Here is a 17992-nt window from a genome sequence, read left to right as displayed (position 1 = left end):
TTGGCCTGCCCAAGTTTTATAAAAAATCAAGTACTAACACTAGATTAGCTTATTTTGTTCAAACATGACTCACCTGTAGGTCACTCTGTGTACTCAGGCGTCATTTGCAGTTGAAGGCGCTCTTCTCCCCGTTGCACCACCATGGTGATTTTATCGCTATTCCGCACAGCTGTGTAGATCTCCTCTGAGGTGTTCACCTTGGCTCGGTTGATTTCCAGCACCACATCTCCTGGCAGCAGGCCAGCTCTGACAAAACAATAATGTTAGTAAAAATTCAGGCTTTTTTTAGTAAGTATTTATATTGTTTTCCTTTTACCTGTGTGCCGGGGAGCCCGTGATTACTCTGTGGATCAGAATCCCATGTGACACTTCTGGGAAAGACGGATCTCTCAATTTCAACTCGGCAGCGATGCTAATGCGCCGGGATAGAACAAAAAGGAAGGTTTTAGGTGATGTCTTCATCGGACAGTGAATTGTTTTCATTTTTTTTTAAGCTGACCTCGGAGTCAGTGTTAGCATCATGACACCAATGTAGCGCCGCGTGGTCGCAGACTCTCCGAACCAGGAACCTTTGGAAATAGCAGCGGTGAATATTTCATCTTTTCAATGATTTTGATACGTACAGGAAAGCATGAGGAAAGAAAATCACTTTTTTTCTTAGCCGCTTGATCCAAGAAAAGTCTCAAGCGATCGGACGGTATAGCGAAGGAGATGCCTGGAGTGACCTTCATAGTGTTTATCCCAATGACCTCGCCATCCTGAGGAAACAAGCATATTAACTTGATAAATATAGGTTAGGTTGCAGCTATCAACTTAGCTTAAAGAATCAATTCATCTATCGATTTAACTAAGGATCAGATAACCACTGTTGTGTTGCAGAATAGATCTAGATGTGTTAGAAACAAATGTTCATGGTTACAATAACATTTTGTACATGCACATCCATAGGCAACAAAACTGCATGTTAGAAATAGCTTTAAATGTGAAAAGAAAATACTCAGACAAAAAAATATATAGGCCTTATGTCTATCATGTACAGTACAACAAATACAGGACGAGTCTTAATGTGGCCATTATGGTATAAGATGTAATGTCATGTTAACTGTTGCCACCAGAGGGCAGTGTACCCTCCCAAATCAATAAAACTATAGCACTTTTAAAACAAACATTACAACACCACTCGAGTTATACGATGAATACAAAGCAGAAAAAAATTACTACTAAATTTACCCCATTCAATGGTCGATAAAAAAAGTTAAAACATGGATGTGAATAGCATTAAAGACTCACCAGGTTTATGAGCGGGCCTCCGGAATTGCCAAACTGCGAAACCAAACAAGTGTTGTGAGTGGCATTTCACGAATACAGCAAACACATCTTTACTTACGTCGATTGGCGCATCGGTCTGGATGTACTCCATGTTGTGGTTGGAAAGGCCGAGCTCCTTACTGCCCCTCTGCACTGAGCTCACGATCCCTGACGTGATGGTGTTCCGTAATGAAAATGGGCTTCCCATTGCCACCACAAACTCTCCCTGACGGACTTCAGACGAACGGCCCAGTGGTAGTGTTGGGAGAGCGTTCTGTGGAGAAGATAGGTACTACTATACATGGTCTATTTTTTTTTAAAGAAAAAGCCTTACTATACATGGTTATTTTTAAAGAAAATTTAATCTAATTTTCTATGAAAAAAAGCCTTACTACACATGGTCTTTTTTTTTTTTTTAAAGCCTTACTATACATGGTCTATTTTTTTAAGGAAAAGCCTTACTATACGTGGTCTATTTAAATTTTAAAAAAGCCTTAGTATACATGGTCTTTTTTAAGAAAAAAAAGCCTCAGTATACATGGTCATTTTTTAAGAAAAAGCCATACTATATATGGTCTTTTTTAAAGAAAAAAACCCTTACTATACGTAGTCATTTTCTAAGAAAAAGCCTTACTATACATGGTCTAATTTTCTAAGAAAAAAAGCCTTACAATACATGGTCTATTTTTTAAGGAAAAGCCTTACTATACATGGTCATTTAAAAAAAAACACCTTACTATACATGGTCATTTTTAAACAAAAAAGCCTTACTATACATGGTCATTTAAAAATAAAAGCCTTACTATACATGGTCGTTTACTAAGGAGAAGCCTTAGTATACATGGTCTATTTTTAAGAAAAAAGCCTTACTATACATGGTCTTTTTTTAAGGAAAAGCCTTACTATACATGGTCATTTTAAAAAAAAAACCTTACTATACATGGTCATTTTTAAACAAAAAAGCCTTACTATACATGGTCATTTTAAAATAAAAGCCTTACTATACATGGTCGTTTACTAAGAAGAAGCCTTAGTATACATGGTCTATTTTTAAGAAAAAAGCCTTAAAATACATGGTCTATTTTTTAAGGAAAAGCCTTACTATACATGGTCATTTAAAAAAAAAAACCTTACTATACATGGTCATTTTTAAACAAAAAAGCCTTACTATACATGGTCATTTAAAAATAAAAGCCTTACTATACATGGTCGTTTACTAAGAAGAAGCCTTAGTATACATGGTCTATTTTTAAGAATAAAAGCCTTACTATACATGGTCTTTTTTAAAGGAAAAAAAGCCTTACTATACCGATCTAATTTTTTAAAAGAAAAAAAGCCTTATTATACGTGGTCATTTTTTAAGAAAAGCCTTACTATAAATGGTCATTTATTAAGAATAAAACCTGACTGTATATGGTAATTTTCTAAGAAAAAGCCTTACTATACATGGTCTATTTTAAAGAAAAAAGCCTTAGTATACATGGTCTAATTTTTTAAGGAAAAACGTCTTACTATACATGGTCTATTTTTAAGAAAAAAGCCTTAGTATACATGGTCATTTTTTAAAGAAAAAAGCCTTACTATACACGGTCATTTTTTTAAAGAAAAAAGCCAGAGTATACATGGTCTATTTTTTTAAGATAAAGCCTTACCATACATGGTCTTTTTTAAAGAAAAAAAGCCCCAGTATACATGGTCTAATTTTCTAAAGAAAAAAAGCCTTACTATACATGGCCATTTTTTAAAGAAAAAAAGACTGAGTATACATGGTCAGTTTTTAAGATAAAGCCTTACTATACATGGTCTTTTTTAAAAGAAAAAAAGCCTCAGTACACAAGGTCATTTTTTAAGAAAAAGCCTTACTATTTATGGTCTTTTTTTAAAGAAAAAAAGCCTTACTATACATGGTCATTTTTAAGAAAAAAGCCTTACTTTGCATGGTCATTTTCTAAGAAAAAGCCATACTATACATGTTCTGATTTTTTAAAGAAAAAAAAGCCTTATTATACATGGCCATTTTTTAAGAAAAAGCCTTACTATACATGGTCTTTTTTTAAAGAAAAAAAAAACCTCAGTATACAAGGTCATTTTTTAAGAAAAAGCCTTACTATATATAGTCTTTTTTAAAAGAAAAAAAGCCTTACTTTATATGGTCATTTTCTAAGAAAATGCCTCACAATACATGGTCTTTTTTAAGAAAAAAAGCCTTATTATACATGGTCATTTTTAAGAAAAAGCCTTACTATACATGGTCTTTTTTAAAGAAAAAAAGCCTTACTATACATGGTCATTTATTAAGAATAAAACCTGACCATACATGGTAATTTTCTAAGAAAAAGCCTTACTATACATGGTCTATTTTTAAGAAAAAAGCCTTAGTATACATGGTCTATTTTTTTAAAGAAAAAAAAGCCTTACTGTACGTGGTCTTTTTTAAGGAAAACATTACTATACATGGTCATTTTTTAAAGAAAAAAGCCTTACTACACGGTCATTTTTTTAAAGAAAAAAGCCAGAGTATATATGGTCTTTTTTTAAGATAAAGCCTTACTATACATGGTCTTTTTTTAAAGAAAAAAAGCCTCAGTATACATGGTCTAATTTTCTAAAGAAAAAAAGCCTTACTATACATGGCCATTTTTTAAAGAAAAAAAGCCTTATTATACATGGCCATTTTTTAAGAAAAAAGCCTGAGTATACTTGGTCATTTTTTAAGAAAAAGCCTTGCTATACCATGTCGTTTCTTTTAAGAAAAAAGCCTTACTATACTATGTCATTTTTTTAAGAAAAAAGCCTTACTATGCTATGTCGTTTTTTTAAGAAAAAAGCCTTACTATACTATGTCGTTTTTTGAAGAAAAAAGCCTTACTATACTATGTCGTTTTTTTTTAAGAAAAAAGCCTTACTATACCATGTCGTTTTTTAAAGAAAAAAGCCTTACTATACTATGTCGTTTTTTGAAGAAAAAAGCCTTACTATACTATGTCGTTTTTTGAAGAAAAAAGCCTTACTATACTATGTCGTTTTTTACGGAAAAAGCCTTACTATACTATGTCGTTTTTTAAAGAAAAAAGCCTTACTATACTATGTAGTTTTTTAAAGAAAAAAAGCCTTACTATACTATGTCTTTTTTTTAAAGAAAAAAGCCTTACTATACTATGTCGTTTTTTGAAGAAAAAAGCCTTACTATACTATGTCGTTTTTTTACGGAAAAAGCCTTACTATACTATGTCAATTTTTGAAGAAAAAAGCCTTACTATACTATGTCGTTTTTTTACGAAAAAAAAGCCTTACTATACTATGTCGTTTTTTACGAAAAAAAAGCCTTACTATACTCTGTCGTTTTTTGAAGAAAAAAGCCTTACTATACTATGTCGTTTTTTGAAGAAAAAAGCTTTACTATACTATGTCGTTTTTTAAAGAAAAAAGCCTTACTATACTATGTTGTTTCTTTTAAGAAAAAAGCCTTACTATACTATGTCGTTTTTTAAAGAAAAAGCCTTACTATACTATGTCGTTTTTTAAAGAAAAAAGCCTTACTATACTATGTCGTTTTTTACGAAAAAAAAGCCTTACTATACTATGTCGTTTTTGAAGAAAAAAGCCTTACTATACTATGTCGTTTTTTGAAGAAAAAAGCCTTACTATACTATGTCGTTTTTTGAAGAAAAAAGCCTTACTATACTATGTCGTTTTTTTTTAAGAAAAAAGCCTTACTATACTGTCGTTTTTTTACGAGAAAAAAAAGCCTTACTATACTATGTCGTTTTTTGAAAAAAAAGCCTTACTATACTATGTCGTTTTTTGAATAAAAAAGCCTTACTATACTATGTCGCTTTTTAAAGAAAAAAGCCTTACTATACTATGTCGATTTTTTAAGAAAAAAGCCTTACTATACTATGTCGTTTTTTTAAAGAAAAAAGCCTTACTATACTATGTCGTTTTTTTAAAGAAAAAAGCCTTACTATACTATGTCGTTTTTTAAAGAAAAAAGCCTTACTATACTATGTCGTTTTTTAAAGAAAAAAAGCCTTACTATACTATGTCTTTTTTTAAAGAAAAAAGCCTTACTATACTATGTCGTTTTTTGAAGAAAAAAGCCTTACTATACTATGTCGTTTTTTAAGAAAAAAGCCTTACTATACTATGTCGTTTTTTAAGAAAAAAGCCTTACTATACTATGTCGTTTTTTAAGAAAAAAGCCTTACTATACTATGTCGTTTTTTTAAAGAAAAAATCCTTACTATACCATGTTGATTCTTTAAAGAAAAAAGCCTTACTATACTATGTCGTTTTTTAAAGAAAAAAGCCTTACTATACTATGTCGTTTTTTAAAGAAAAAAGCCTTACTATACTATGTCGTTTTTTGAAGAAAAAAGCCTTACTATACTATGTCTATTTTGAAGAAAAAAGCCTTACTATACTATGTCGTTTTTTACGGAAAAAGCCTTACTATACTATGTAGTTTTTTAAAGAAAAAAGCCTTACTATACTATGTAGTTTTTTAAAGAAAAAAAGCCTTACTATACTATGTCTTTTTTTAAAGAAAAAAGCCTTACTATACTATGTCGTTTTTTGAAGAAAAAAGCCTTACTATACTATGTCGTTTTTTTACGGAAAAAGCCTTATATACTATGTCAATTTTTGAAGAAAAAAGCCTTACTATACTATGTCGTTTTTTTACGAAAAAAAGCCTTACTATACTATGTCGTTTTTTACGAAAAAAAAGCCTTACTATACTATGTCGTTTTTTGAAGAAAAAAGCCTTACTATACTATGTCGTTTTTTGAAGAAAAAAGCCTTACTATACTATGTCGTTTTTTAAAGAAAAAAGCCTTACTATACTATGTCGTTTTTTACGAAAAAAAAGCCTTACTATACTATGTCGTTTTTGAAGAAAAAAGCCTTACTATACTATGTCGTTTTTTGAAGAAAAAAGCCTTACTATACTATGTCGTTTTTTGAAGAAAAAAGCCTTACTATACTATGTCGTTTTTTTTAAGAAAAAAGCCTTACTATACCATGTCGTTTTTTAAAGAAAAAAGCCTTACTATACTATGTCGTTTTTTGAAGAAAAAAGCCTTACTATACTATGTCGTTTTTTGAAGAAAAAAGCCTTACTATACTATGTCGTTTTTTTACGAAAAAAGCCTTACTATACTATGTCGTTTTTTTACGAAAAAAAGCCTTACTATACTAGTCGTTTTTTGAAGAAAAAAGCCTTACTATACTATGTCGTTTTTTGAAGAAAAAAGCCTTACTATACTATGTCGCTTTTTAAAGAAAAAAGCCTTACTATACTATGTCGATTTTTTAAGAAAAAAGCCTTACTATACTATGTCGTTTTTTTAAAGAAAAAAGCCTTACTATACTATGTCGTTTTTTTAAAGAAAAAAGCCTTACTATACTATGTCGTTTTTTAAAGAAAAAAGCCTTACTATACTATGTCGTTTTTTAAAGAAAAAAAGCCTTACTATACTATGTCTTTTTTTAAAGAAAAAAGCCTTACTATACTATGTCGTTTTTTGAAGAAAAAAGCCTTACTATACTATGTCGTTTTTTAAGAAAAAAGCCTTACTATACTATGTCGTTTTTTTAAGAAAAAAGCCTTACTATACTATGTCGTTTTTTAAGAAAAAAGCCTTACTATACTATGTCGTTTTTTTAAAGAAAAAATCCTTACTATACCATGTCGATTCTTTAAAGAAAAAAGCCTTACTATACTATGTCGTTTTTTAAAGAAAAAAAGCCTTACTATACTATGTCGTTTTTTAAAGAAAAAAAGCCTCAGTATACATGGTCTAATTTTCTAAAGAAAAAAAGCCTTACTATACATGGCCATTTTTTAAAGAAAAAAAGCCTTACTATACATGGTCATTTTTAAGATAAAGCCTTACTATACATGGTCTTTTTTTAAGAAAACAGCCTTAAGGCAGGGTCATTTTTAAGAGAAAAGCCTTACTATATATGGTATTTTTTGAAAGAAAATAAGCCTTACAATACGTACATGGTCATTTTCTAAGAAAAAGCCTTACTATACATGGTCTTTTTTTTAAAGAAAAAAAGCCTCAGTATACATGGTCTAATTTTCTAAAGAAAAAAAGCCTTACTATACATGGCCATTTTTTAAAGAAAAAAAGCCTTATTATACATGGCCATTTTTTAAGAAAAAAGCCTGAGTATACTTGGTCATTTTTTAAGAAAAAGCCTTGCTATACCATGTCGTTTTTTTTAAGAAAAAAGCCTTACTATACTATGTCATTTTTTTAAGAAAAAAGCCTTACTATGCTATGTCGTTTTTTTTTAAGAAAAAAGCCTTACTATACTATGTCGTTTTTTGAAGAAAAAAGCCTTACTATACTATGTCGTTTTTTTTTAAGAAAAAAGCCTTACTATACCATGTCGTTTTTTTAAAGAAAAAAGCCTTACTATACTATGTCGTTTTTTGAAGAAAAAAGCCTTACTATACTATGTCGTTTTTTGAAGAAAAAAGCCTTACTATACTATGTCGTTTTTTACGGAAAAAGCCTTACTATACTATGTCGTTTTTTGAAGAAAAAAGCCTTACTATACTATGTCGTTTTTTACGAAAAAAAAGCCTTACTATACTATGTCGTTTTTTTTAAAGAAAAAAGCCTTACTATACCATGTCGTATCTTTAAAGAAAAAAGCCTTACTATACTGTCGTTTTTTAAAGAAAAAAGCCTTACTATTCTATGTCGTTTTTTAAAGAAAAAAGCCTTACTATACTATGTAGTTTTTTAAAGAAAAAAAGCCTTACTATACTATGTCTTTTTTTAAAGAAAAAAGCCTTACTATACTATGTCGTTTTTTGAAGAAAAAAGCCTTACTATACTATGTCGTTTTTTTACGGAAAAAGCCTTACTATACTATGTCAATTTTTGAAGAAAAAAGCCTTACTATACTATGTCGTTTTTTTACGAAAAAAAGCCTTACTATACTATGTCGTTTTTACGAAAAAAAAGCCTTACTATACTATGTCGTTTTTTGAAGAAAAAAGCCTTACTATACTATGTCGTTTTTTGAAGAAAAAAGCTTTACTATACTATGTCGTTTTTTAAAGAAAAAAGCCTTACTATACTATGTTGTTTCTTTTAAGAAAAAAGCCTTACTATACTATGTCGTTTTTAAAGAAAAAGCCTTACTATACTATGTCGTTTTTTAAAGAAAAAAGCCTTACTATACTATGTCGTTTTTTACGAAAAAAAGCCTTACTATACTATGTCGTTTTTGAAGAAAAAAGCCTTACTATACTATGTCGTTTTTTGAAGAAAAAAGCCTTACTATACTATGTCGTTTTTTGAAGAAAAAAGCCTTACTATACTATGTCGTTTTTTTTAAGAAAAAAGCCTTACTATACCATGTCGTTTTTTAAAGAAAAAAGCCTTACTATACTATGTCGTTTTTTGAAGAAAAAAGCCTTACTATACTATGTCGTTTTTTGAAGAAAAAAACCTTACTATACTATGTCGTTTTTTTACGAAAAAAAGCCTTACTATACTATGTCGTTTTTTTACGAAAAAAAAAGCCTTACTATACTATGTCGTTTTTTGAAGAAAAAATCCTTACTATACCATGTCGATTCTTTAAAGAAAAAAGCCTTACTATACTATGTCGTTTTTTAAAGAAAAAAGCCTTACTATACTATGTCGTTTTTTAAAGAAAAAAAGCCTCAGTATACATGGTCTAATTTTCTAAAGAAAAAAAGCCTTACTATACATGGCCATTTTTTAAAGAAAAAAAGCCTTACTATCCATGGTCATTTTTAAGATAAAGCCTTACTATACATGGTCTTTTTTTAAGAAAACAGCCTTAAGGCAGGGTCATTTTTAAGAAAAAAGCCTTACTATATATGGTCTTTTTTGAAAGAAAATAAGCCTTACTATACGTACATGGTCATTTTCTAAGAAAAAGCCTTACTAGACTATGTCGTTTTTTGAAGAAAAAAGCCTTACTATACTATGTCGTTTTTTTTAAGAAAAAAGCCTTACTATACCATGTCGTTTTTTAAAGAAAAAAGCCTTACTATACTATGTCGTTTTTTGAAGAAAAAAGCCTTACTATACTATGTCGTTTTTTGAAGAAAAAAACCTTACTATACTATGTCGTTTTTTTACGAAAAAAAGCCTTACTATACTATGTCGTTTTTTTACGAAAAAAAAAGCCTTACTATACTGTCGTTTTTTGAAGAAAAAATCCTTACTATACCATGTCGATTCTTTAAAGAAAAAAGCCTTACTATACTATGTCGTTTTTTAAAGAAAAAAGCCTTACTATACTATGTCGTTTTTTAAAGAAAAAAGCCTTACTATACTATGTCGTTTTTTAAAGAAAAAAAGCCTCAGTATACATGGTCTAATTTTCTAAAGAAAAAAAGCCTTACTATACATGGCCATTTTTTAAAGAAAAAAAGCCTTACTATACATGGTCATTTTTAAGATAAAGCCTTACTATACATGGTCTTTTTTTAAGAAAACAGCCTTAAGGCAGGGTCATTTTTAAGAAAAAAGCCTTACTATATATGGTCTTTTTTGAAAGAAAATAAGCCTTACTATACGTACATGGTCATTTTCTAAGAAAAAGCCTTACTATACATGGTCATTTTTTTAAGAAAAAAGCCTTACTATGCATGGTCATTTTCTAAGAAAAAGCCTTACTATACATGGTCTAATTTTTTAATGAAAAAAAGTCTTATTATACATGGCCATTTTTAAAGAAAAAAGCCTGGGTATACATGGTTATTTTCTAAGAAAATGCCTTACTATACATGGTCTATTTTTAAGAAAAAAGCCTTAGTACACATGGTCTAATTTTTTAAAGAAAAAAAGCCTTACTATACGTGGTCTTTTTTTAAAGAAAAAGCCTTACTATATATGGTCTTTTTCTAAGAAAAAGCCTTACTATACATGGTCTATTTTTTAAGATAAAGCCTTACTATATATGGTCTTTTTTTAAAGAAAAAAGCCTCAGTATACAAGGTCATTTTTTAAGAAAAAGCCTTACTACATATGGTCTTTTATAAAGAAAAAAAGCCTTACTATATATGGTCATTTTCTAAGAAAATGCCTCACAATACATGGTATTTTTTTAAGAAAACAGCCTTACTATACATGGTCATTTATTAAGAATAAAACCTGACCATACATGGTAATTTTCTAAGAAAAAGCCTTACTATACATGGTCTAATTTTTTAAAGAAAAAAAGCCTTATTATACATGGCCATTTTTAAAGAAAAAAGCCTGGGTATACATGGTAATTTTCTAAGAAAATGCCTTACTATGCATGGTCATTTTCTAAGAAAAAGCCTTACTATACATGGTCTAAATTTTTAAAGAAAAAAGCCTTATTATACATGGCCATTTTTTAAGAAAAAAAGCCTGGGTATAGATGGTAATTTTCTAATAAAATGCCTTACTATACATGGTCTATTTTTAAGAAAAAAGCCTTAGTATACATGGTCTAATTTTTTAAAGAAAAAAAGCCTTACTATACGTGGTCTTTTTTTAAAGAAAAAAAGCCTTACTATACGTGGTCTTTTTTTAAAGAAAAAGCCTTACTATAGATGGCCTTTTTCTAAGAAAAAGCCTTACTATACATGGTATTTTTTTAAGAAAACAGCCTTACTATACATGGTCATTTTTTTAAAGAAAAAAGACTGAGTATACAAGGTCTTTTTTTTAGATAAAGCCTTACTATACATGGTCTTTTTTTTAAAGAAAAAAAGCCTCAGTACACAAGGTCATTTTTTAAGAAAAAGCCTTACTATATATGGTCTTTTTCTAAGAAAAAGCCTTATTTTACATGGTCTATTTTTAAGAAAAAAGCCTTACTATACATGGTCTATTTTTAAGAAAAAAGCCTTACTATACATGGTCTATTTTTAAGAAAAAAGCCTTAGTATACATGGTCAGTGTTCCCTCTAAGCTGCGCGCGTGCGCAATTGCGCACTACTCTCGTCTTCTCTGCGCAGCAGCAATCATATGGCGCGCAGTAAAAAAAAAAGAAAAATCGGATTTTTTTTTTTACCCCTTTCCCCATGATGGCGCCGTTTAAGCGGCGGCCAGTGGCAGTAGCTCTGTCCACTTATGTTTTTCGTGTTTTACAGCATGTTTGACATGAAAAATTAGAGGGAACATTGACATGCACCTGCTTGTGGCAGGTGTGATACTGGTGTGCCCATAGCGAGCAATGATGATGTCGTGACCGGATGATTCGCCTAAAGACGTTTCGCCGACGGACGTTTGACAGACGGACAGGTCGCCGAATGGACGTTCCGCCGAACGTTCATTCGGCGACCTGCCCGTCTCTCAAACGTCCGTCGGCGAAACGTCTTTAGGCGAATCATCCGAGTACCGATGATGTCGCTCACACTGGTACTCGGTGCGCTCAGGGAGGTTGACTTTCTGCTCAGACCAACGAAAAATTAGAGGGAACATTGTACATGGTCTATTTTTTTAAAGAAAAAAAAGCCTTACTATACATGGTCTTTTTTAAGGAAAACATTCTTACTATACATGGTCATTTTTTAAAGAAAAAAGCCAGAGTATACATGGTCTATTTTTAAGATAAAGCCTTACTATACATGGTCTTTTTTTAAAGAAAAAAAGCCTCAGTACACAAGGTCATTTTTTAAGAAAAAGCCTTACTATTTATGGTCTTTTTTAAAGAAAAAAAAGCCTTACTATACATGGTCATTTTTTAAAGAAAAAAGCCAGCGTATACATGGTCTATTTTTTAAGATAAAGCCTTACTATACATGGTCTTTTTTTAAAGAAAAAAAGCCTCAGTACACAAGGTCATTTAAAAAAAAAAAGCCTTACTGTACATGGTCTATTTTTAAGAAAAAAGCCAGACTATACATGGTCTATTTTTAAAGAAAAAAGCCACAGTATACATGGTCTAATTTTCTAAAGAAAAAAAGCCTTACTATACATGGCCATTTTTTTAAGAAAAAGCCTTACTATACATGGTCTAAATTTTTAAAGAAAAAAAGCCTTATTATACATGGCCATTTTTTAAGAAAAAAGCCTTACTATACATGGTCTTTTTTTAAGAAAACAGCCTTAAGGCATGGTCGTTTTTAAGAAAAAAGCCTTACTATATATGGTCTTTTTTGAAAGAAAATAAGCCTTACTATACATACATGGTCATTTTCTAAGAAAAAGCATTACTATACATGGTCTAATTTTTTAAAGAAAAAAAGCCTTATTATACATGGCCATTTTTTAAAGAAAAAAGCCTGAGTACACATGGTAATTTTCTAAGAAAACGCCTTACTATACATGGTCATTTTTTTAAGAAAAAAGCCTTACTATGCATGGTCATTTTCTAAGAAAAAGCCTTACTGTACATGGTCTAATTTTTTAAAGAAAAAAAGCCTTACTATACGTGGTCTTTTTTTAAAGAAAAAGCCATACTATACATGGTCTTTTTTTTAAAGAAAAAAAGCCTCAGTACACATGGTCATTTTTTAAGAAAAAGCCTTACTATATATGGTCTTTTTCTAAGAAAAAGCCTTACTATACATGGTCTATTTTTTAAGATAAAGCCTTACTATATATGGTCTTTTTTTAAGAAAAAAAGCCTCAGTATACAAGGTCATTTTTTAAGAAAAAGCCTTACTACATATGGTCTTTTTTTAAAGAAAAAAAGCCTTACTATATATGGTCATTTTCTAAGAAAATGCCTCACAATACATGGTCTTTTTTTAAGAAAAAAAGCCTTATTATACATGGTCATTTTTAAGAAAAAGCCTTACTATACATGGTCTTTTTTTAAAGAAAAAAAAGCCTTACTATACATGGTCATTTATTAAGAATAAAACCTGACCATACACGGTAATTTTCTAAGAAAAAGCCTTACTATACATGGTCTAATTTTTTAAAGAAAAAAAGCCTTATTATACATGGCCATTTTTAAAGAAAAAAGCCTGGGTATACATGGTAATTTTCTAAGAAAATGCCTTACTATGCATGGTCATTTTCTAAGAAAAAGCCTTACTATACATGGTCTAAATTTTTAAAGAAAAAAAGCCTTATTATACATGGCCATTTTTTAAGAAAAAAGCCTGGGTATACATGGTAATTTTCTAAGAAAATGCCTTACTATACATGGTCTATTTTTAAGAAAAAAGGCTTAGTATACATGGTCTAATTTTTTAAAGAAAAAAAGCCTTACTATACGTGGTCTTTTTTTAAGGAAAACATTCTTACTATACATGGTCATTTTTTAAAGAAAAAAGCCAGAGTATACATGGTCTTTTTTTAAGATAAAGCCTTACTATACATGGTCTTTTTTTTTAAAGAAAAAAAGCCTCAGTACACAAGGTCATTTTTTAAGAAAAAGCCTTACTATTTATGGTCTTTTTTAAAGAAAAAAAAGCCTTACTATACATGGTCATTTTTTTAAGAAAAAAGACTGAGTATACATGGTCATTTTTTAAGATAAAGCCTTACTATACATGGTCTTTTTTAAAGAAAAAAAGCCTCAGTATACATGGTCTAATTTTCTAAAGAAAAAAAGCCTTACTATACATGGCCATTTTTTAAAGAAAAAAAGCCTTATTATACATGGCCATTTTTTAAGAAAAAAAGCCTGAGTATACTTGGTCATTTTTTAAGAAAAAGCCTTACTATACATGGTCATTTTTAAAAGAAAAAAGCCTTACTATACATGGTCATTTTTAAGATAAAGCCTTACTATACATGGTCTTTTTTTAAGAAAACAGCCTTAAGGCATGGTCATTTTTAAGAAAAAAGCCTTACTATATATGGTCATTTTCTAAGAAAATGCCTCACAATACATGGTCTTTTTAAAGAAAAAAAGCCTTATTATACATGGTCATTTTTAAGAAAAAGCCTTACTATACATGGTCTTTTTTAAAGAAAAAAAGCCTTACTATACATGGTCATTTATTAAGAATAAAGCCTTACTACATGGCCTATTTTTAAGAAAAGAGCCTTAGTATACATGGCCTATTTTTAAGAAAAGAGCCTTAGTATACATGGTCTATTTTTTTAAAGAAAAAAAAGCCTTACTATACGTGGTCTTTTTTTAAGGAAAACATTCTTACTATACATGGTCATTTTTTAAAGAAAAAAGCCTTACTATACACGGTCTTTTTTTAAAGAAAAAAAGCCTCAGTATACAAGGTGATTTTTAAGAAAAACCCTTACCATATATGGTCTTTTTTTAAAGAAAAAAAGCCTTACTATACATGGTCATTTTCTAAGAAAAAGCCTCACTATACATCGTCTATTTTTAAGAAAAAAGCCTTAGTATACATGGTCTAATTTTTTAAAGAAAAAAAAAAGCCTTACTATACGTGGGCTTTTTTTAAGGAAAACATTCTTACTATACATGGTCATTTTTTAAAGAAAAAAGCCTTACTATACACGGTCATTTTTTAAAGAAAAAAGCCAGAGTATACATGGTCTATTTTTTAAGATAAAGCCTTACTATACATGGTCTTTTTTTAAAGAAAAAAAGCCTCAGTATACAAGGTGATTTTTAAGAAAAAGCCTTACCATATATGGTCTTTTTTTAAAGAAAAAAAGCCTTACTATACATGGTCATTTTCTAAGAAAAAGCCTCACTATACATCATCTATTTTTAAGAAAAAAGCCTTAGTATACATGGTCTAATTTTTTAAAGAAAAAAAAAAGCCTTAGTATACGTGGGCTTTTTTAAGGAAAACATTCTTACTATACATGGTCATTTTTTAAAGAAAAAAGCCTTACTATACATGGTCATTTTTTAAAGAAAAAAGCCAGTGTATACATGGTCTATTTTTTAAGATAAAGCCTTACTATACATGGTCTTTTTTTAAAGAAAAAAAGCCTCAGTATACAAGGTCATTTTTAACAAAAAGCCTTACCATATATGGTCTTTTTTAAAGAAAAAAAGCCTTACTATACATGGTCATTTTCTAAGAAAAAGCCTCACTATACATGGTCTTATTTTAAGAAAAAAGCCTTACTATACATGGTCATTTTTTAAAGAAAAAAGACTGAGTATTCATGGTCATTTTTTAAGATAAAGCATTATTATATTTGGTCTTTTTCTAAGAAAAAGCCTTACTATACATGGTCTTTTTTAATAAAAACAGCCTTACTATACAGCCTTTTTAAGAAAAAAAGCCTCACTATACATGGTATTTTTTCATGTATTTTTACTTTTAAATTCTGAGTATGGCTCTCAAGGAATAATGTTTGAAAAATATTGACTTGTTTATGGCTCTCTTCATCAAAGTGGTTCCCGACCCGTGCTGTACATGGTCATTTTTTAAGGAAAAAAGCCTTACTATACGTGGTCATTTTTTAAGGAAAAAGCCTTACTATAGTGGTCATTTTTTAAGGAAAAAAGCCTTACTATAAGTAGTCATTTTTTAAGGAAAAAAAGCCTTACTATATCGGGTCTATTGTTTTCAAGAAAGAAAAAAAAAGAACCTTACTATATATGGTTTATTTATTTATTTTTGGACAAGCCTGGATTAGGCAAACTAATTAATTGATGGATTAACCAAATAACAGAATAAAGAATACCTTAAAATATATGTCATTTTTTGTTGTTGACGCAAATCCATTATCTCAATACAGTGGTACCTCGACCTACGATCAGCTCTACCTACGACATGCTCGAGGTACGATGAAAATTTCGATCGAATAATTCGCCCGCGATACGATCAAAATTTCGAGATGCGACCAAGCCAGGTGGCCATGACATGAGAGGCTGTTTATCATTGTAGCGCACTGTCTTTTTTGCCACATCTCTTTCGTGTATAACAGATATCTACGAGCACTGAACGATTTATTCAGACGAGTTTCGACCAGGAAACGCACAACGCGGATGAGCGGGCAAAAAGAGGGCTTTCTGGGTAATGAAGTATACTCGTGCACACAACACCGATAGGCAATGACACCCTTTCTCAGAATAAAACTTTATTACCCACAATCAATACGTGGGTAGGCTGAGCTGTTGCATTTTATCCTTTCTTAGCCTGTTAGCTCCCACGATCGCTCATTCAAGACTACTTCTCGTTGGCAAGTGGCCGTGCGTTATCCTATTGCGAGGACATTTGTGTGCATCATTTTCGGAATATTTTGAAGGGAATACAACAGCAAACAGCCCATCGATAGCGAACGTGAGGGTGGAGGCGTGGCAAACTGCTAACCCGCAGAACGAAGGTAAAAAAAATTAAAACAAAATTAGAATTCAGTTTTAGTGTAAAGTTACATTAAACGTATGTTTGAGTGTGTCTGTATATATTAATCCAAGTTAATTTAAATGTGTTTGTTCATTTACGAGTGCGGTGTTGCTGTGGATAAAGTCCCCCCGAACAACCCCCCCCCCCCCCCCCCCCCGCCTATGTCGCTGTCTCTACCCTCTGCGAAATGAATCTAATTTTACTTCTATTAAACACATTTTATTAGTATTAAACCACTAGTTATGTGTTACTTTGTTAATAGATGGTGAATTAGAAGAAATAAAACATTTTTTTTCCAATCCAATATCCTGTTTTTGGTGTTTTTTCAGAGGGTTGGAACAAATTAATTTGTTTTTAGTTCATTTCAATGGGAAACATCCGCTCGAGTTACGAAAAGCTCGACATACGATCTTAGTCCCGGAACGGATTAAGATCATATGTCGGGGTACCACTGTATTGATATTATGTCAACAGCGCCCACAGGTGGTCGACTTATAGCAAGGACAACAACCGATCCGTGTGACAACTATCCTCTCACCCCTACCGGAGGCACGTTAAACTACTTGTGCCTTTTCTGACAACTCACCTTGGTGGATATTTTGATAGTAGCGATGTCCGCCACGGGATCGACATCTTGTACGGATGCATTGTACGTATCTCCATTGGTGAGCTTGACGCGGACCCCTCTCTTGTTGGCCACCACATGAGCGTTGGTCACGATCAGCCCGTCGCTGCTGATGATAAAGCCGGAACCATTGGACACTGCCACTTCCCTTCCAGAAAATGGGTGCCTGTCAGAAAACATTAAAAAAATGGACGTCTCTATCACCGATAATGGCAGTTAACGTAGCAATTATTCGACTTCACCTTCCCACAATTTCGATGTAAACCACCGCTGGAGTGGACTTTTCGACGACATCTGCGATAAAGTTATATTTATATCGAGGAGTGTCTGGTTTTAAGGGGGACGCGCACTCGGCTAACGGGAGGAGGCGTTCGAACGCTCCACGTGATTCGGGGTCACTTGGAGGTCCGCCGTCTTCTCTTCCGTCCAGAAGCGCGGCGCTACATAGTCCCAAGCCCACGGATAACGACAGAAGCAGGCGAGAACGCTTGCGATCACTCCCTTCTCCTCCTTTGTCCCACACCGGAGCCCCCCGGGCCGCTCGTGTGCTATCGCCGGAGCCGTCGTGGTTGTTTGTCGGTAGCGAAGACACCCGCCGAGTGCCTGATATCTCCTTCCTCCGCCAAGTTTGAGTTCTTAACGCCAGGAGGATACGCCGACTGACAACAGTCGCTGCCATGCTGCATTAATTTATTATGATGGAAATACTCACCACTGTTTGCGAATGAAATGTTACTAAAAGTTATAATTAGGCTTTACATTGAAAGGTGACGACACGCAAGCCAAATAACTGCGACCCGGAAATATGATGTTTTCTTCTTTGATTTCTTTTC

The 17992-nt window shown here is 31.5% G+C and overlaps 1 protein-coding gene across 1 annotated transcript in view; it reads right to left on the bottom strand.

The window, feature by feature from the left end:
- LOC144089762 (serine protease HTRA2, mitochondrial-like) overlaps nt 1-17992 on the bottom strand; it is a 19344-nt gene extending 1352 nt beyond the window's left edge. Inside the window, exons 1-8 of the mRNA XM_077620898.1 lie at nt 17402-17992; nt 17121-17325; nt 1388-1582; nt 1291-1323; nt 650-758; nt 500-569; nt 317-412; nt 74-246 (exon numbers count right to left, since the gene is read on the bottom strand). Of these exons, the coding sequence (XP_077477024.1) occupies nt 81-246; nt 317-412; nt 500-569; nt 650-758; nt 1291-1323; nt 1388-1582; nt 17121-17325; nt 17402-17838 (1311 nt within the window). The 5' untranslated portion in view covers nt 17839-17992 and the 3' untranslated portion in view covers nt 74-80. The remainder of the gene's footprint in view (nt 1-73; nt 247-316; nt 413-499; nt 570-649; nt 759-1290; nt 1324-1387; nt 1583-17120; nt 17326-17401) is intronic.

Source organism: Stigmatopora argus, chromosome 15, assembly GCF_051989625.1.
Source record: "Stigmatopora argus isolate UIUO_Sarg chromosome 15, RoL_Sarg_1.0, whole genome shotgun sequence".
Lineage (NCBI taxonomy): Eukaryota > Metazoa > Chordata > Actinopteri > Syngnathiformes > Syngnathidae > Stigmatopora > Stigmatopora argus.
Note: the sequence above shows the minus strand (reverse complement) of the source record. Positions and strands in the feature narration are given on the sequence as shown.